At 32.5% G+C, this 13,942-nt stretch overlaps 4 protein-coding genes across 4 annotated transcripts; 2 read left to right on the top strand and 2 right to left on the bottom strand.

Moving 5' to 3' along the window:
• Positions 1 to 1,320: 1,320 nt before the first annotated feature.
• On the bottom strand, positions 1,321 to 2,468 carry LOC116341189. The gene is made up of 2 exons (XM_031768112.1): positions 2,290 to 2,468; positions 1,321 to 2,222 (listed from the first exon to the last, which is right to left on the bottom strand). Exons 1-2 carry the CDS (start codon positions 2,341 to 2,343, stop codon positions 1,470 to 1,472), a joined length of 807 nt encoding a protein of 268 aa, XP_031623972.1. The 5' UTR covers positions 2,344 to 2,468; the 3' UTR covers positions 1,321 to 1,469.
• A 1,334-nt stretch (positions 2,469 to 3,802) lies between these two features.
• Positions 3,803 to 4,877, bottom strand: LOC116341232. The gene is made up of 2 exons (XM_031768175.1): positions 4,748 to 4,877; positions 3,803 to 4,680 (listed from the first exon to the last, which is right to left on the bottom strand). Exons 1-2 carry the CDS (start codon positions 4,796 to 4,798, stop codon positions 3,931 to 3,933), a joined length of 801 nt encoding a protein of 266 aa, XP_031624035.1. The 5' UTR covers positions 4,799 to 4,877; the 3' UTR covers positions 3,803 to 3,930.
• A 237-nt stretch (positions 4,878 to 5,114) lies between these two features.
• LOC116341264 lies at positions 5,115 to 6,168 on the top strand. Its single transcript, XM_031768221.1, has 2 exons — positions 5,115 to 5,246; positions 5,312 to 6,168. The coding sequence occupies exons 1-2, from the start codon at positions 5,190 to 5,192 to the stop codon at positions 5,744 to 5,746; spliced, it is 492 nt and encodes a 163-aa protein (XP_031624081.1). The 5' UTR covers positions 5,115 to 5,189; the 3' UTR covers positions 5,747 to 6,168.
• Positions 6,169 to 6,787: 619 nt separating this feature from the next.
• LOC116341101 lies at positions 6,788 to 7,956 on the top strand. Its single transcript, XM_031767970.1, has 2 exons — positions 6,788 to 6,867; positions 6,936 to 7,956. The coding sequence occupies exons 1-2, from the start codon at positions 6,817 to 6,819 to the stop codon at positions 7,794 to 7,796; spliced, it is 912 nt and encodes a 303-aa protein (XP_031623830.1). The 5' UTR covers positions 6,788 to 6,816; the 3' UTR covers positions 7,797 to 7,956.
• Positions 7,957 to 13,942: the final 5,986 nt, after the last annotated feature.

Below are 13,942 nucleotides of genomic sequence, written 5' to 3'. Positions count from 1 at the left end.
TCGAAACAGAAACATAAACTCAACAAAATACATCAACTCAGAATGCGAAATGGACGAGCATGCTTTGATGTAACAAAAAAAAGAAGACATTTCTGTTGGGCACAGTTCAAAATCTGAGTGAATGAGAAAAATGCGACCTAAGAACGGAACCGGCAGTTAGTACAACCCCTCCGCTCACGAATTATTCAGAACAATGGTGATGAGCAAAACTTCCGTATTGTTTAATTACAATTTTAAACGTTTTAAATGTTTTTGCAGTCTATTTTTGTGATACGTGGAATATTTTATAGTTCTACCACTACCATTCTATGATACACGATTTCTGAAAGCTGCTCATTTTATTTTCTATTTCGTGACATAAATGCTTTTTATACGAAACAAAAAATGGCAAAATAAGAAAGGTTTTTTTATCATATTTTCTTGTGTGATGTGCAAAATTCATCATGCAAAAATCAACTAGAGGCAATGTCGATTGTGCCCTTTCTCACGTTTTGCAAGAGTCCGGCCGGATTAGATTACAGCCATGAATAGTTGATGTGAAAATAGTTTTTTTTTTCTAGGGCAAACCATTTTATATGCTCTTGATATTATGCCAGAAATTGCTTTAAATTTGCTTATAGCCCCTTTGAATCATGAACAACAAATTTAATCTTACTCTCTCACACATACAACACACTCCGACATTTCAAAAACACTCGACCCCGTTTTTTTCCTCTCCATTGCGGTTTGTTTCATCTTCAGGATATCAGCATGATTAAGTGACCATCACATTTTACACCAACCATTGATAGAAAAAAAAAGTTAAGAGCAAAAAAGATTCTCTATAATTTCATAAAATTAAACCAACCAACAAAAGTTTGGCTTTGCGATAAGTTCAACGTCAATTGATTTAATTTCATGCAGTGAAGTTTTTGAAGTTGCTGCAGAACAGAGATATAACTACATTGGAAGTGTATGGAAAAAAGGTTATTGCATAAAATACGAAAGTTGAGGATTCGGCAGATAGCAGGATGATTGAGGTCGTTTTATGAATTATTTTAGATCCTATTGAAGTCTTTCAAGTCTTGGCTTTACTGAAATTATCTTTCACATTTTGCCTTATATTTAATTCAGAATTGAGAGACAATCACACGATAGTCATGGAATAAACATTTAGGCTCTTGTGGAAAATAAAATGTCATTCACGACCGACTCTTCATTTGTAGATAGAAATAAAAATTATTGTCAATCATACTTTTTCTCAATAATTGTTGCGCTGGTATTTGTTGTGTGAGAACTGAGGCTGTAAAAAGAATCAATGAATTTCAATAAAATATTCGATTAGTATGGAAAATATACAAAGAAGGAGTCATTTATTCCAATCAATTTTTTGTAGAAATTCAATTTTTTAAATTTGAAATGAACATAATTCAAAATGTTCACTTGAATTATGCACTTTGTTAATATTTCATCGTTGCACTTCACCACACTTAGAAATGGATTTCTTCATATTCGTTTCGAATTTCCGATGTAATTGAATCTCTCAATCCCACTATGTACTCAACGTACGTCATCCGTAGATCGTTATAAAATGATAAAATAAATATCACTTTGTAAAGCATTATAAACAACTTGTTCTGTTCTTTCTTAATCGAAGCCAATATTTTTCCTGCTTCTTGAACAATGTGTTTTGCATTATTAAGAGTGGTTGAATTTTGTGTGAAAATATTATCAAATGAAGTATTAGCTGAGTCAAAGAATTCTTCAACATTAAGTTTTATTTTATCGGCTGCGTTCATGTGTTCTCTACACCTTTCAATATATACCGAACATTCCAATTGTGTAGCAATCATCGAGTTTTTTATTTCGTTCAAAATTGCCATGTCAATGTCTGGATCTTTCTCCCATTTTTCATACGATTTTTTAAGAATTTTATCGCTTTCGATCGGCAATTTGAATTCTAATGCTCTGATAATTTTATCGTATAAAGAACGTGTTCTTATTGTATTATTGTAAATTAAAACAATGTCTTTTTTCAAAGACGGTAAGGTGTTCTGTATTCGAAGGAACTTAGTATGATCGAGAAATTCCTTCACAGGTGCATTGCATTTTCCTAGGATTCTTTTGTAATAGGGAAATCTGACTATAAAACTCAAATTCGGTTGCAAATCGAATCCTTTTTTAGACGCCTTTCTATAAAATTGGTCCACAATTGTTGAAAATGACACATCATTACAATCGATCTGCGAAACCGAGTTAATTAAAAATTTTGCAAAATGAATAAAGAATGTTTCAAAATATTCTCCATACCTGACCAATTAGCAAAAAAGACAAAAGTGTCAGAATTGATATAAACAGCTTCATTTAGGATATCACTTGATTCAGACTTGAACACAGAAGAGAATGAGAACTTATGATAATCCTACAGTGTATTTTATACATTGGTTGGCGCACACAAACATTCAAAATCCCATTTATTTGTGATATAATGTGATATAACTTCGATAAATTCAGTCTGTCATCAGACGGTGAATAAATAAATGAAAATAAAATAAATTTGTGTGAAGAGAAATGTTTGTAATGATTATATTATTATTATGAATTGTTATTGTTTTATTGAACGTATTGTGAACTTACTTAAAAACAAATTTAATTAAATTTTTTAATCGATCACCTCGAACGAATTTGAATGTGAAAATTGGTACGGTGACACCGCGATATTGTTTTTGACTGCGAGAATTCAGCATATTTGATCAAGTTAAATTATCGTTACTATTCAAAATAAGATCCATATTGTGTATGACGCATGAAATTCAAATGATGTCTTAGTTTAATCGTTGACTTGGATAAATAGAGGAGAATACTGCCGTTTTTTAAAAAACAGAATCTGAGTTAAAACCTTGGGATAAAAGATGAAGATACTTTTGTGTTTGACGTTCGCGTCTATTTTGCTATTTTTTCAAGTATGTAAGATCGAAAACGATCAAAGATATCTAATATATTGAACCCATTTTGTCTATTGTTCTCCTACCAAGTTGATAAATAGTGAAGAGGATCTTACATTTTCGCACTTTGTCGAGAAATTTAATAGAAAAGCGTCTGAAAAAGGAATCGAGATTGGGACAAATTTGCCTTTTATTATCTAGATTTCCAACAATACTGACGAGCTTAAAAAAGAATCTTGAAGTTCCGACAAAGGATTTTATGGAAATAGAAAGATGGCACAAAGTTCTGGAAGTAATACCAAAATACTTAATAGTTAAAACAAACGATGTGAGCCAAGAAATATGCACAGAACTTGCATTTAATCCGCCAATTAAGAAAGATAAGGTATTCGATGATTGGTATAAAGTATGGGATAAGAATCCTATTAATGTTAATTAACGTGTTCCGGTAAGATACGTCTATGAAGACTTACCATGGGTTAAAGATACCATTAATGCAGAGCAACTCAGACAAATCTCTAAAGAATTACCATGACTCTTTCCACAAACGTTTCGATAAATTCGAAGTTGGTTCAGCAGCAAATTGTGAAATTTTGTGAAATGCCAAAGAAATTGTTGTAGGTGTTCAGCCCCTTTTCAAAATCAGGGCGTTGTGTTTCGAGCCCTTGAAAATGTCAGAAATGATCTAACAGACATCGCATCAGATGGGCAGAATTTCTAATGACAGAATCGCTGGAATCAGAACGAGGAACAGTGAACGTGGATCACATTTTGCGCTTTTTTGCTAATCTTCTTTCTTGTGATTTTTGAAAGAAAGATTTTAAAGGTCAGAATTGTTTTATAACGGGGGTAGAAGTTTTGAAAATAAACCAAATGAATACATTTTCTCATTCAAAGGCAATTTTTTTTATTTTCATTATTTTGAATAAAACAAAAACGATTTTTTCTTCAAAAAACCAATTACACTTTTGATTGAAACTTTATGCGGTGTGGCATTCATCTGCTTTTAAAATAAAAAAAATTCGACTTCATCCCGTCCCGCTATAAGCGACTCGCGCATACCCATAATATACTCAATGAATATCAGCCGTTGTTCGTTATATACCCTTAGAATATTCTTCATACTTTCAAGATGCACTAACAACTGATCCTGCTCTTTCTGAATAGCTAGAATGATTTTCGCCACTTCCCAAATAATGCATTTTTTATTTTTGGTGTCTGGTGTAATATTTAAAAAGGTATCGAATGACGTATTGGCGGAATCAAAGTATTTTTCCACAATTACTTTTGTTTGGTCTGCTGCTTCAAGATGTTCCTTGAACCCTTTATGCAATTCAGAATAGTCCAATGCCATTGCACCTATCGTATTATTAACGAATTCCAAGCGTGACTTGTCAATTTCTGAATCTTTCTCCCATTTTTCATATGATTTTCTGAAAATTTTATCAGTTTTAATCGGCAATTTAAATTCCAATTCTCTGATAATATCATCATATAAAAATCGCGTTTCTATTGTTTTTTCGTAAGCTTTAACAATGTGATGTTTTAAAAGCCCAATTGTATTTTGTAGTCGAAGTAATTTTGTATGATCGACAAACTCTTTTATAGGAGCTTGGCATTTTTTTATAATTCTTTTGGAGTCGTTGGTAATTCCTAATATTACACTCAATCGTGGTCGAAAATCGAATCCTTGTTTGGATGCTTTTGCATAAAATTGATCCAGAAATGTTGAACATGTCACGTCCTTACAATCGATCTACTTGATAGAGAAAATACAAAATTTTAAAACACAATTAAAGAGTTTTTTTCAACTTCCCTTATACCTGTACAACTAGTAAAAGTGACAAAAGCATCAAAATTGCACACTGCTTCATTTTCTTTTATTTTCGACTTTAAACTTGTGTTGAAAAGAGAACAATAACTGACAACAACTTTGCAAAGCACTTTATATACTTTAATTTATCGCATAATTAATAAGATAATAAGCAAATTCGACTTTTTTATGAAGAAACGACGGCTGAAAAAAGTATTAAAAAACACACTTTATTTTCATGTTCACCAAAGTTAAGCTTATTAGAAATTCCACAATTTGAAAAATGCATTAAATTATAATTTTCACGAGCTGTTTGGCTGATATTTGCACATGTTTATTATTGCATTATAAGTCGATATATTTTCGATCAAGCTGCGAGCATGATGTATATAAAGAAAAAATGCTTTTGTTTTTTTTCATAAAATTTTCAATACTCTGAGTTGGCACTTACAATGAAAATGAAGTCGTCTACAATTTGGACGTGCGCATCAGTTTTGCTGTTTGTTCAGGTTTGAAAAATTAAAATACTCATCAAACGGCTCAAAATTAACTCAACATTTTCTTTATAATTAAGTTGATCGACTGTAGAAAAGATTCGATACTCTCTAGTTTTGTGGAGAAATTTAAGAAAAAGGCGCTTAAAAATGAAGTCAATGTGGGATCGTCGTTGGATTTCGTTGTCCAATTTTCTAACACCATTGACAAAGTTAACAAAAAACTTGAAGTTCGTGCTCACGAATTTATGAATAACAAAAAGCTGGAACAAATAATACTAAGAATTCCAAGTGACTTGACAGTTATGGTTTTTGATCCCATTGAGGCAAATGCACGCGAAGTCATTCAAAACTCAGTTACTTTAATAAATCGCGCACTAAAAGTCAATATACCGAATGCCAAGAACAAAGTTCGATCCGAGATTTCATTCAGACCATCCATACGGTACGATAAAGTTCTTGAAAAATGGAGCAAAGTATGGGAATATGATCCAAAAGATTCAACGAAATATTGAAATCAATGGAAGAATCAGAGGCTGGCGTTCAAAAATATTTAGGAATTATTAATACGGAATTTGGTAAACTTTTGAAACTTGATTCGAAAAAACATGACGCTGACAAGGCAAAGGAAATTATTGTTAGCTTACAACCAACTCTGGACACACTATTTAAACAACAAAATCTAGTCATTGAAAACCTTGAAGGTCTGAAAAATATTTTAGCAGAGTATAATCGAAATCGCATCGCATGTGTTGAATTTGCGATGGCAATGCGAGAGACACATACATCAGAACGAACAGAATCGATGAGTGTGTCACGTATCACAGACTATTTTCCAAATACTAGTAAGATAACATGTCTTATTCCCCATACTAAGCAGTAGCTTTAGCAGAAATGTACTATTTCAAATTTAAAATTGTTTTTTAATTTTCGTCATGTGTCTGCTGCTCCACGTTGACGAATTCAGTTATTATAATATATATAATAAAGTTATAATAGTTTATAATATAAATAATAAAATTTAAAAACAATCATTTTACCTTCAACAAATATTTTTCATTTTGATACAGTTTTTAATTGATGTCTTCGATCTTGAAACTTTAATCCCATAAATAATATGGATACTATTACTATATGATACACTGCTCTCCTACTGTATAACGTAGCATCTTTTCTTTCAATATTTTTGATAACATCATTTGAAATGTGTCACTTTAATTAATTCTAATATCCCGTGAAATAGTTTTATATTTTACAGCATTATCTAGTCTATCTAGTTTTCATACAAAATATCGTTTTTGTGCGGTCGTTCTTCGTTTATGTTTTGAAGAAGATCCACACAAAAACGAACACACAAAAACGATATTTTGCGAATGGAACAAAAAAGAAGCGCAAGCGCTTAATTTTAAGCGTGGATGTATCTTACGGGATGAAAATATTATTTTGGAATTTTCAGTTTTTTTATTTCCACGTGTATATCGTTTCAAATGACGTAAGAGAATCATGTATAAAAGAGAATGTTTTCGTATTCATTTATTATAACTTCTCTGAGTTGGCCAACTTGGCACTTCAAAATAAGAAAAAAATGAAGTCATCTATAATTTGGACGATTGTGTTTCTTTTGCTATTTATTCAGGTATGATAGATTAACTGAAAATACTAAATAAATTCAAAATCGTACTCCAACCTATTTTTCGTATCAAGTTGATCAACAGTGAACAGGATCTAACATTCTCAAACTTTGTGGACAAATTTAATAAAAAAGCGGCCAAAAAAGGTTTCAATATGGGATCAAGGTTACTGTTCATAGTCCAAATTTCAAACACCGTTGACAAGCTCAAAAAGAAACTTGAAGCTCCACGAAAAGAGTTTATGAATAGCAAAAAACTGAGAGATCTTTTAAGAAGAATTCCAAATGACTTAACAGTTAACGTGTTTGAGCCGGCTGAGATAAATGCTAGAGGTTTTATTGAACATTCTGTTACTTCCATTAATAATAGCCAGATAGTTGACATTCCAAATGCCGGCAAAGAAGTTTGTTCTGAAATTGCAGTTAAGCCACCCATTTTCTACGACAAAGTTTTTGACAATTGGTTCAAGGTATGGGATCACGATCCCATTAACGCGGAACATGTAAGAGAAGTCGAAAAAGAACTGAAAGATATGACAATCATATATGAAAGTCTGTTGAATAGATTTAACGAAATAATGAAGTCAGTGGAAGCAGCAGAGGCAGGCATTCAATATTATTGGAAATTTATTAATAGAGAATTTGATCGTCTTCTAAAACTTGATCGAAAACAACCTGACGCTGCCAAGGCAAAAGAAATTATGGTTGCTCTACAGCCCCTTTTGGAAAAAATATTTCAACAACAACAGCTACTAATTCAACATCTTGGTGGGGTGAAATGTGTTCTAGGAGATTACAACGAGAATCGCATTAGATGGGTAGAATTTTTAATGTCGATGAGGGAGTCGCTTACAGCTGATCGTAGAACATCAGTCCATATGGAACGTATCATAGCTTTTTTCGCTAACCTACTTTGCGGCCACAGCGATTTTTGAAATGTACGTTTGAAATTTAAAATTATTTTTGAACGTCTACCACCTGTTTCTAGGTGCACTTGTGTCTGTTGCTATACGTTGAAAATATTATTCATGTGTTTTGTTTATTTTTGAAATTGAATAAAATCATTTAATGATACCATGATCATAAGTTACTCAATTTTTCTGTGTTACATTATTATACAGTATAACTAGCACATTTTTTTGTTTTGGAATGTTTCATAAATATGTTATTTTAGGGAAGAAATGGATTCAAATATTACAAAAACTCGGTATGATCGTAAAACACACTTTCCTTATTCGCAACTAGATTATTTCACCTGGATTTTATTGGTGTTTATAATATCTTTACCTATTAGCAACCGCATTTCCAAATCTTATTTTTCTAGGCCATGTTATTAAATATTGAATAATTAAATGCTAGAAAACGATTTTACTCCATTTCAATATATTTCCTGACACAATTGTATGTTCCAATGCGTAGTGTTCCAACACAGGTCACAAGTTATTATTTACTATTTAAGTTAGTTAGCAACATTGCGTGAATAAATACAGATGGATTTTAAGATTTCAGTCTCACAACGTACACGTGCTGAAAAAACCATTCAGTGACAAATTGGTATTAAAGAAATTTTGTAGATTAAATACTGATAGTCACATTTTACAATTCGAACTAAACAGACGTCTAAATTATAGCAAAAATGAGTAAAAAACGGAAACTTTAAAAAAATGAAATCTTTGGGTTTGTTGATAAAGTATTTTAATCGATTGGGAATATTCCAATTGAATTCCAAAATCTACAGCAGAATAATGAGATGCATTTTTTATGGATTTTCGAATACGATGTTTGCATCGAATGTTTGGTATTTTGCATGCAAAGCTCAAGTGTTTAGTGAATGTGTAGAATGTTCCTACTTTATAGCAAACAGTTTATTATCATGGTTATTTGAAATTGAGACACTTATCTCAACTAGTAAGTAGTAGATTTACTTTTATCAATAATATCAAAAGTGTTGAGCCTAAACCATATTTGAACGTTGATTTTCAATAGGAATTGAGAATAGTTTCAGCAAAACTATCTACGAAAACACTGATGACCAATTGGAAACCTTCCTCAAATCGATGAAATGACTGTCGTATAAATTGATGAAATTATCGTATGTCTTTTTCGCTCCGCTCGTTTCTGTGTCACTTTTCAAGTACTTTTTTTGGGAATTCGAAAGATTCATTTCTACTAATTTATCCAGGAACGTAAGTTCAATAATATCAGTGAAAAATTAAGTAAATTTCAAATAGTTTTTGTATTAATAGTTTTCCATTTGACCACCAAACGCTCGCTGGATATCTAACTGCATATATTACTCAAACATTAACAGTGTTACTCCCGCTTGGTAAATCAATCTCATTTTTACCACATTATTTTTTATTTTTTCAAAATTAATGACTGTATGTGTAATTGTGTATCCTTTAGAAATTCCAAATTAGAATTTAAGAAGTGATGTAATTAAACACTTTTAATAATTAAATGTTAGAGCAGTAAGTGTGTTTTGGTTATTGAATGAAAACACACCACAACAAATTTCAAAACATACTCTCACCCATGGAACGGTGAAAATACGTTTAAATTTAGTGGTCTAATAACTGCACAGTGACAACTCGTTTACCTTTAACCTGATAAAGATTCCATGATATGCTCTCATTAAAATCGAATAATTCTAATAAAAATGTAGAACTTCAAATCAATTTTTTAACTTTTCACACGTAGAAACATGTGCATGTGTGTCTGTTGATATACGTTAAACAAATAATTCAGCTTAATTTATTTTTGAACTGTAATAAAATCAATAATCAAACCCCAACATTTTTTTCTCAAAAAAAAAAAAAATGTTTATTTTTTATTTTTGTCAACATTGTTTTTAATTCAGAGTTTCTACCTCGATTTCAATTCTGCAAACATATTATTTTAATTATAAAATTCGATTGAGCGTGGATTTTATTCGGTGGTTTTCAACAACTTTTAAGTGAATCTTCAAGCATGTGAAAAAGTGTTTTCACTCTTAAAAGAAAGTTGTTGTTATTTGCGATACTAAAAAAATATGCTAGCACATGAAGCGCGAGCATCCATGAAGTTTACAATAACAACGATAACGCGCTGCGAAAGCACTTTTCACCATTTTTATAATGCATACGTATATCCGTTTATGAGTTTTAGGTTTTATGGGATTTTTTGTTGCTCTGTATCTTGGATAAATGTATATTTGTGATTGTGAGTTCATCGAGGTAAGAATTTTTATTCGCATGCTATATGGCAAAAATGTTTGTTATGAATGTTCTTTTGATCCATTTAACGCGTTAAAGCTCTTGAGCAAATACAACACTTCTCTTGTGCCAATTTCATTCGCATCTTATGCGAAAATCCCAAACGCGATTTGTTTTTGATTCAATCACAAAAAGGAAAATATGCGGGAAGAAAATTCCAAATATGAAAAAAAAATATTTGCAAAATTCCTCGAATATGTATGCGTGTGTGTTTGTATGTTTGCTGTCGATTTAGCATCAAAAGGTTTAATTTAATTTGTACACGTTTGGTGGCATGGGGGACTGATTAATACTTACCCTGATTCCGTTCGATATATTTCGTTTTGAAGTATTTTCGTTTGTTTTTCTTTTTCCACAAGGAATCTTTATCAGGTTAAAGGTAAACGAGTTTTATGCGATTTCACATGTGATATTTAACAGAAATGAAAATAGAATCTTGATATTTTTTATGGCTTTGAGAAACATGCACACAGAGAGAAAAGCGAAAAGAATAGAAAAGGAAATATGGAAAATATTTAGCATATATGTGAATATGAAATTGAGGATATGCTCACATGCTGAGAGCGAAAGCTGAAATAAAAAGGCACCCTGACACACATTCAATATTTATGATTTTCGCAGATTCGCAGATCATCATTGCAATAGAATAGATAGAACAAGAGTGGTAGTTGGATTGCTGTCGATGTCGTTCGGCAGTTCGTGCTATTGCGGCGGTAGCTATTGTTCAACGCTGTTGGCGTTATTGTGCAAAAAGCAAACATGATAAGCATACAATGAAAGCGTTTCGCAGCGCAAATAAAATGCGAAAATGCGAACGCAGTCTGGTGTGCATAAGAGCATATATATGAAAATAGATAGCATTTATTATGATAAAATGTATCAAGTAAAAAATATATGAAACGTGCATATTTACATAATATACCAATGCATACGCACATTGAAGTATAATACCATTAAAATATTTAAATATTTTCCATCGGGCTTTCTCGAAAGCCGAGCGCAAAAAAAAAACTCAGCTCCTTTTCGAATTGATGCACTTTCAAGTTATGAAGTTTGGTGAAACATATTTCTTTTTCGTTGGATCCGGAAAAAACAACAAAACGGGGAAAACACAACATTCATATTACAAATATTGCAGAAAAATACTGTGTTCGTGTCCCCACTCACTTGGTGCACATATGAGCCTTATTTACAGTGTCTTGTTATTTATCTCGTTGGCGCAATATTTAATATTTGGTTTGTCGGTCGGAATTGGATTTTTTCCGTCATATATGATACACGCATGCAATATTAAATCATAAAAAAAACGTCAAGACAGCCGTCGGCAAAACATGTCCCATATGAAATTTCGACTTGGAAATGTGCGTAAGAAAATTATAACGAAAAAGAGCTTAGTTTAATGGCAAACGATGAAGATATATCATTTGCCTATGTGTTAATGTAAATACTGTGCTCTCTCATATTTTTCGAATTTCTTCTACGATTTTTCTATGCCATATTCGAAATGTATTTACACCTGAGGCGACGCTTTTCACTCACAACGGAAATATAAATAGCGCTGTATGTATTTCGGCTTCCACGTCCTGCTCATCGGACGTAGAGAAAAAGCGAAAGAAGTAAAAAAAACCTTTCGTCGCATTCGCTTCCGTTCGATGGTTGCACTGCATATCATCAATTAATTTGATTGAATGCCTGCTTTCTAACGATGTCAAACACACCAACACATTTAGAGTGATTCGCTGACTTCCAAGTGCAAATTCAATGCATTTGACGGATTCTCAATATTCCCCGATCGAATCCATTATTCACATGGAAAATGTTCCTGATTCATCACACCATACAAGGCCCTCTCCAATCCATGCTCGGCTCTTCATCATCCATTCAGTGTGCTTTTGAATGCACACCATTTGAATTTGTATTAAACCGTTCGTGTGTCAATGCGTTCAGTACATTAAATTCTCAGTGGAAAATGTTTAGTTTGATCGTTACTCACCGAAATGACAAAATTTATTCCGAATTATAAATTGAATGACGCTTTTGTATCCGGTGTGTAATATGTTTATTATAAATGCAAAAGTCAATGTCAAAATAATAGACATGAACATGGTTCTCTACTTTGAATCGTTCGTAAAAAAAAAGTGTGAGAGAAAAACGTACGCATATGAATCATTCGTTGACACAAGAGCGTAACATTGGCGACCGACCAAGAGTCATTTAAAACGATGGTAATCAGCTAACCAATCAGCTATACATCGATTTTCATTGTTATTTCGCTAGTTCAAAAGTATTGAAACGCATTGTATCAATTCAACTTTTTATTCTCTTGTCGAGCTATTGATTCCAGTTGATTAAAAAGTTTTTAGCTATGCTACCTTTCGTTCGCATTGTGTGAATTGCCGGTTAAATTTGTGCAGCAATTGAAAGTGGTTGGATTTCTTGTGTGCATTGTAAAATCGAATCAAAGAGCCAAATGCATCTAAAGTAAATTATGCCATTTAGCAAATCCGAGAGGGAGTATTACACCACCGCATCTAATCAATATATATTTGTTCGCTTCGATTACTGGGAGCGATTGGGAGACGATTCAATTGTTTGACCCTTTCATTCAGAACGGTTACGAGCACCAACAACTACACAAATGAAAGACAGAGAAAACGGCAAGCGATTGCAATCGGCAAGCAATCATTATGCTGACATCAAATACATAAAACATACGCATCGAATGAGACCAATTGTTGTTTCGCATAGTGCATAAAAGATAGATACATTCAACATATAGACTTAAACACACACCGAATACACATAATAATTGCATTATAATGTGCTTCTCATTTACTAACCAATTTTACGGCGTCTCGCTGCTATATTCTCTCACTATGGCCGGTCGAACATTAGGTTGTAACATTAGAACGCACACACACACATGTGTATATACCGTTTTGTGCGGCCATTTCATACTCTCCAACTCAAATCAAATCAAATGAGCAAATGGAAAACATAAATTCACCATTTAAATCCATTGCATAATAAAGCATTGTAATTAAATAATAGTTTTACGTGTAGACGCTCGCAATGGATTTTGGGGTTTGTGCGGCGAACAAGTTTATGTGTATATGTGCGTACATATTCACCATCACGTTTGTTATTCATTGAGTTTGGTTTCTGCATTCGATTGCATTGCAAAACTCTCTCAAACAATGTAAATACCTTGGGTAAGTGTACGAAGCAAAGAGAAAACCGAGCGAAAAACCCACGGCCATTGTCATAGTCGTCGTAGTCATCAAAATATTAGCTGGCAAAAGTCAGTTTTAATTTGCATCTGCATGCATGTTTGTGATTCTATTAGCTGGAGAGTCAATTATTAGCGAGTAATTCATGCATTTATGCAGCTCATAAATTTTAGATCAAGTCACATTTTATGCACTTGTCAAAATAGCATACACAACAGATAACTTTTATTTACTCAACGCGCAATACACTCTATATTTGAAATGCATTCGGAATAATTAGTTGAGAGAGCGAGCCATACGACAAAAATAACACGGATATAAAAACTCAACACAAAAACTCATCTCCAAAAGACTGTACATAAAAAGCAAATTTTGATATTTTATTTGATGTGATGTGCAAAAGTAAACTCACACACACACGACACACATATACCCTTTCGTTCGATTATTCAATTTAATTACTTGGAATACTCTTCATTTATTATGCTAATTGAAACTGAAAATTTATTAAAATTTGGAAGAACTTCTTCTAAAAGCCATTGCATACTGTACAGTGTACACTTATGCATATTCCAGCTTGTGCATTTCATCGGAGTT

Source organism: Contarinia nasturtii, unplaced genomic scaffold, assembly GCF_009176525.2.
Source record: "Contarinia nasturtii isolate CC-2019 unplaced genomic scaffold, AAFC_CNas_1.1 Cnas_scaffold_695, whole genome shotgun sequence".
Classification (NCBI taxonomy): Eukaryota; Metazoa; Arthropoda; class Insecta; order Diptera; family Cecidomyiidae; genus Contarinia; species Contarinia nasturtii.
This window is presented reverse-complemented; position numbering and strand designations above follow the sequence as displayed.

Bases quoted from the DNA above. Each gene is read 5' to 3' on its own strand.
- LOC116341189 (XM_031768112.1), bottom strand. From the start codon at position 2,343: ATGAAGCTGTTTATATCAATTCTGACACTTTTGTCTTTTTTGCTAATT. The intron at 2,223-2,289 runs GTATGGAGAATA...TCGGTTTCGCAG, and splicing joins CTTTTTTGCTAATTGGTCAG to ATCGATTGTAATGATGTGTC.
- LOC116341232 (XM_031768175.1), bottom strand. From the start codon at position 4,798: ATGAAGCAGTGTGCAATTTTGATGCTTTTGTCACTTTTACTAGTTGTA. The intron at 4,681-4,747 runs GTATAAGGGAAG...TCTATCAAGTAG, and splicing joins CACTTTTACTAGTTGTACAG to ATCGATTGTAAGGACGTGAC.
- LOC116341101 (XM_031767970.1), top strand. From the start codon at position 6,817: ATGAAGTCATCTATAATTTGGACGATTGTGTTTCTTTTGCTATTTATT. The intron at 6,868-6,935 runs GTATGATAGATT...TTTCGTATCAAG, and splicing joins TTCTTTTGCTATTTATTCAG to TTGATCAACAGTGAACAGGA.
- LOC116341264 (XM_031768221.1), top strand. From the start codon at position 5,190: ATGAAAATGAAGTCGTCTACAATTTGGACGTGCGCATCAGTTTTGCTG. The intron at 5,247-5,311 runs GTTTGAAAAATT...TTTATAATTAAG, and splicing joins CAGTTTTGCTGTTTGTTCAG to TTGATCGACTGTAGAAAAGA.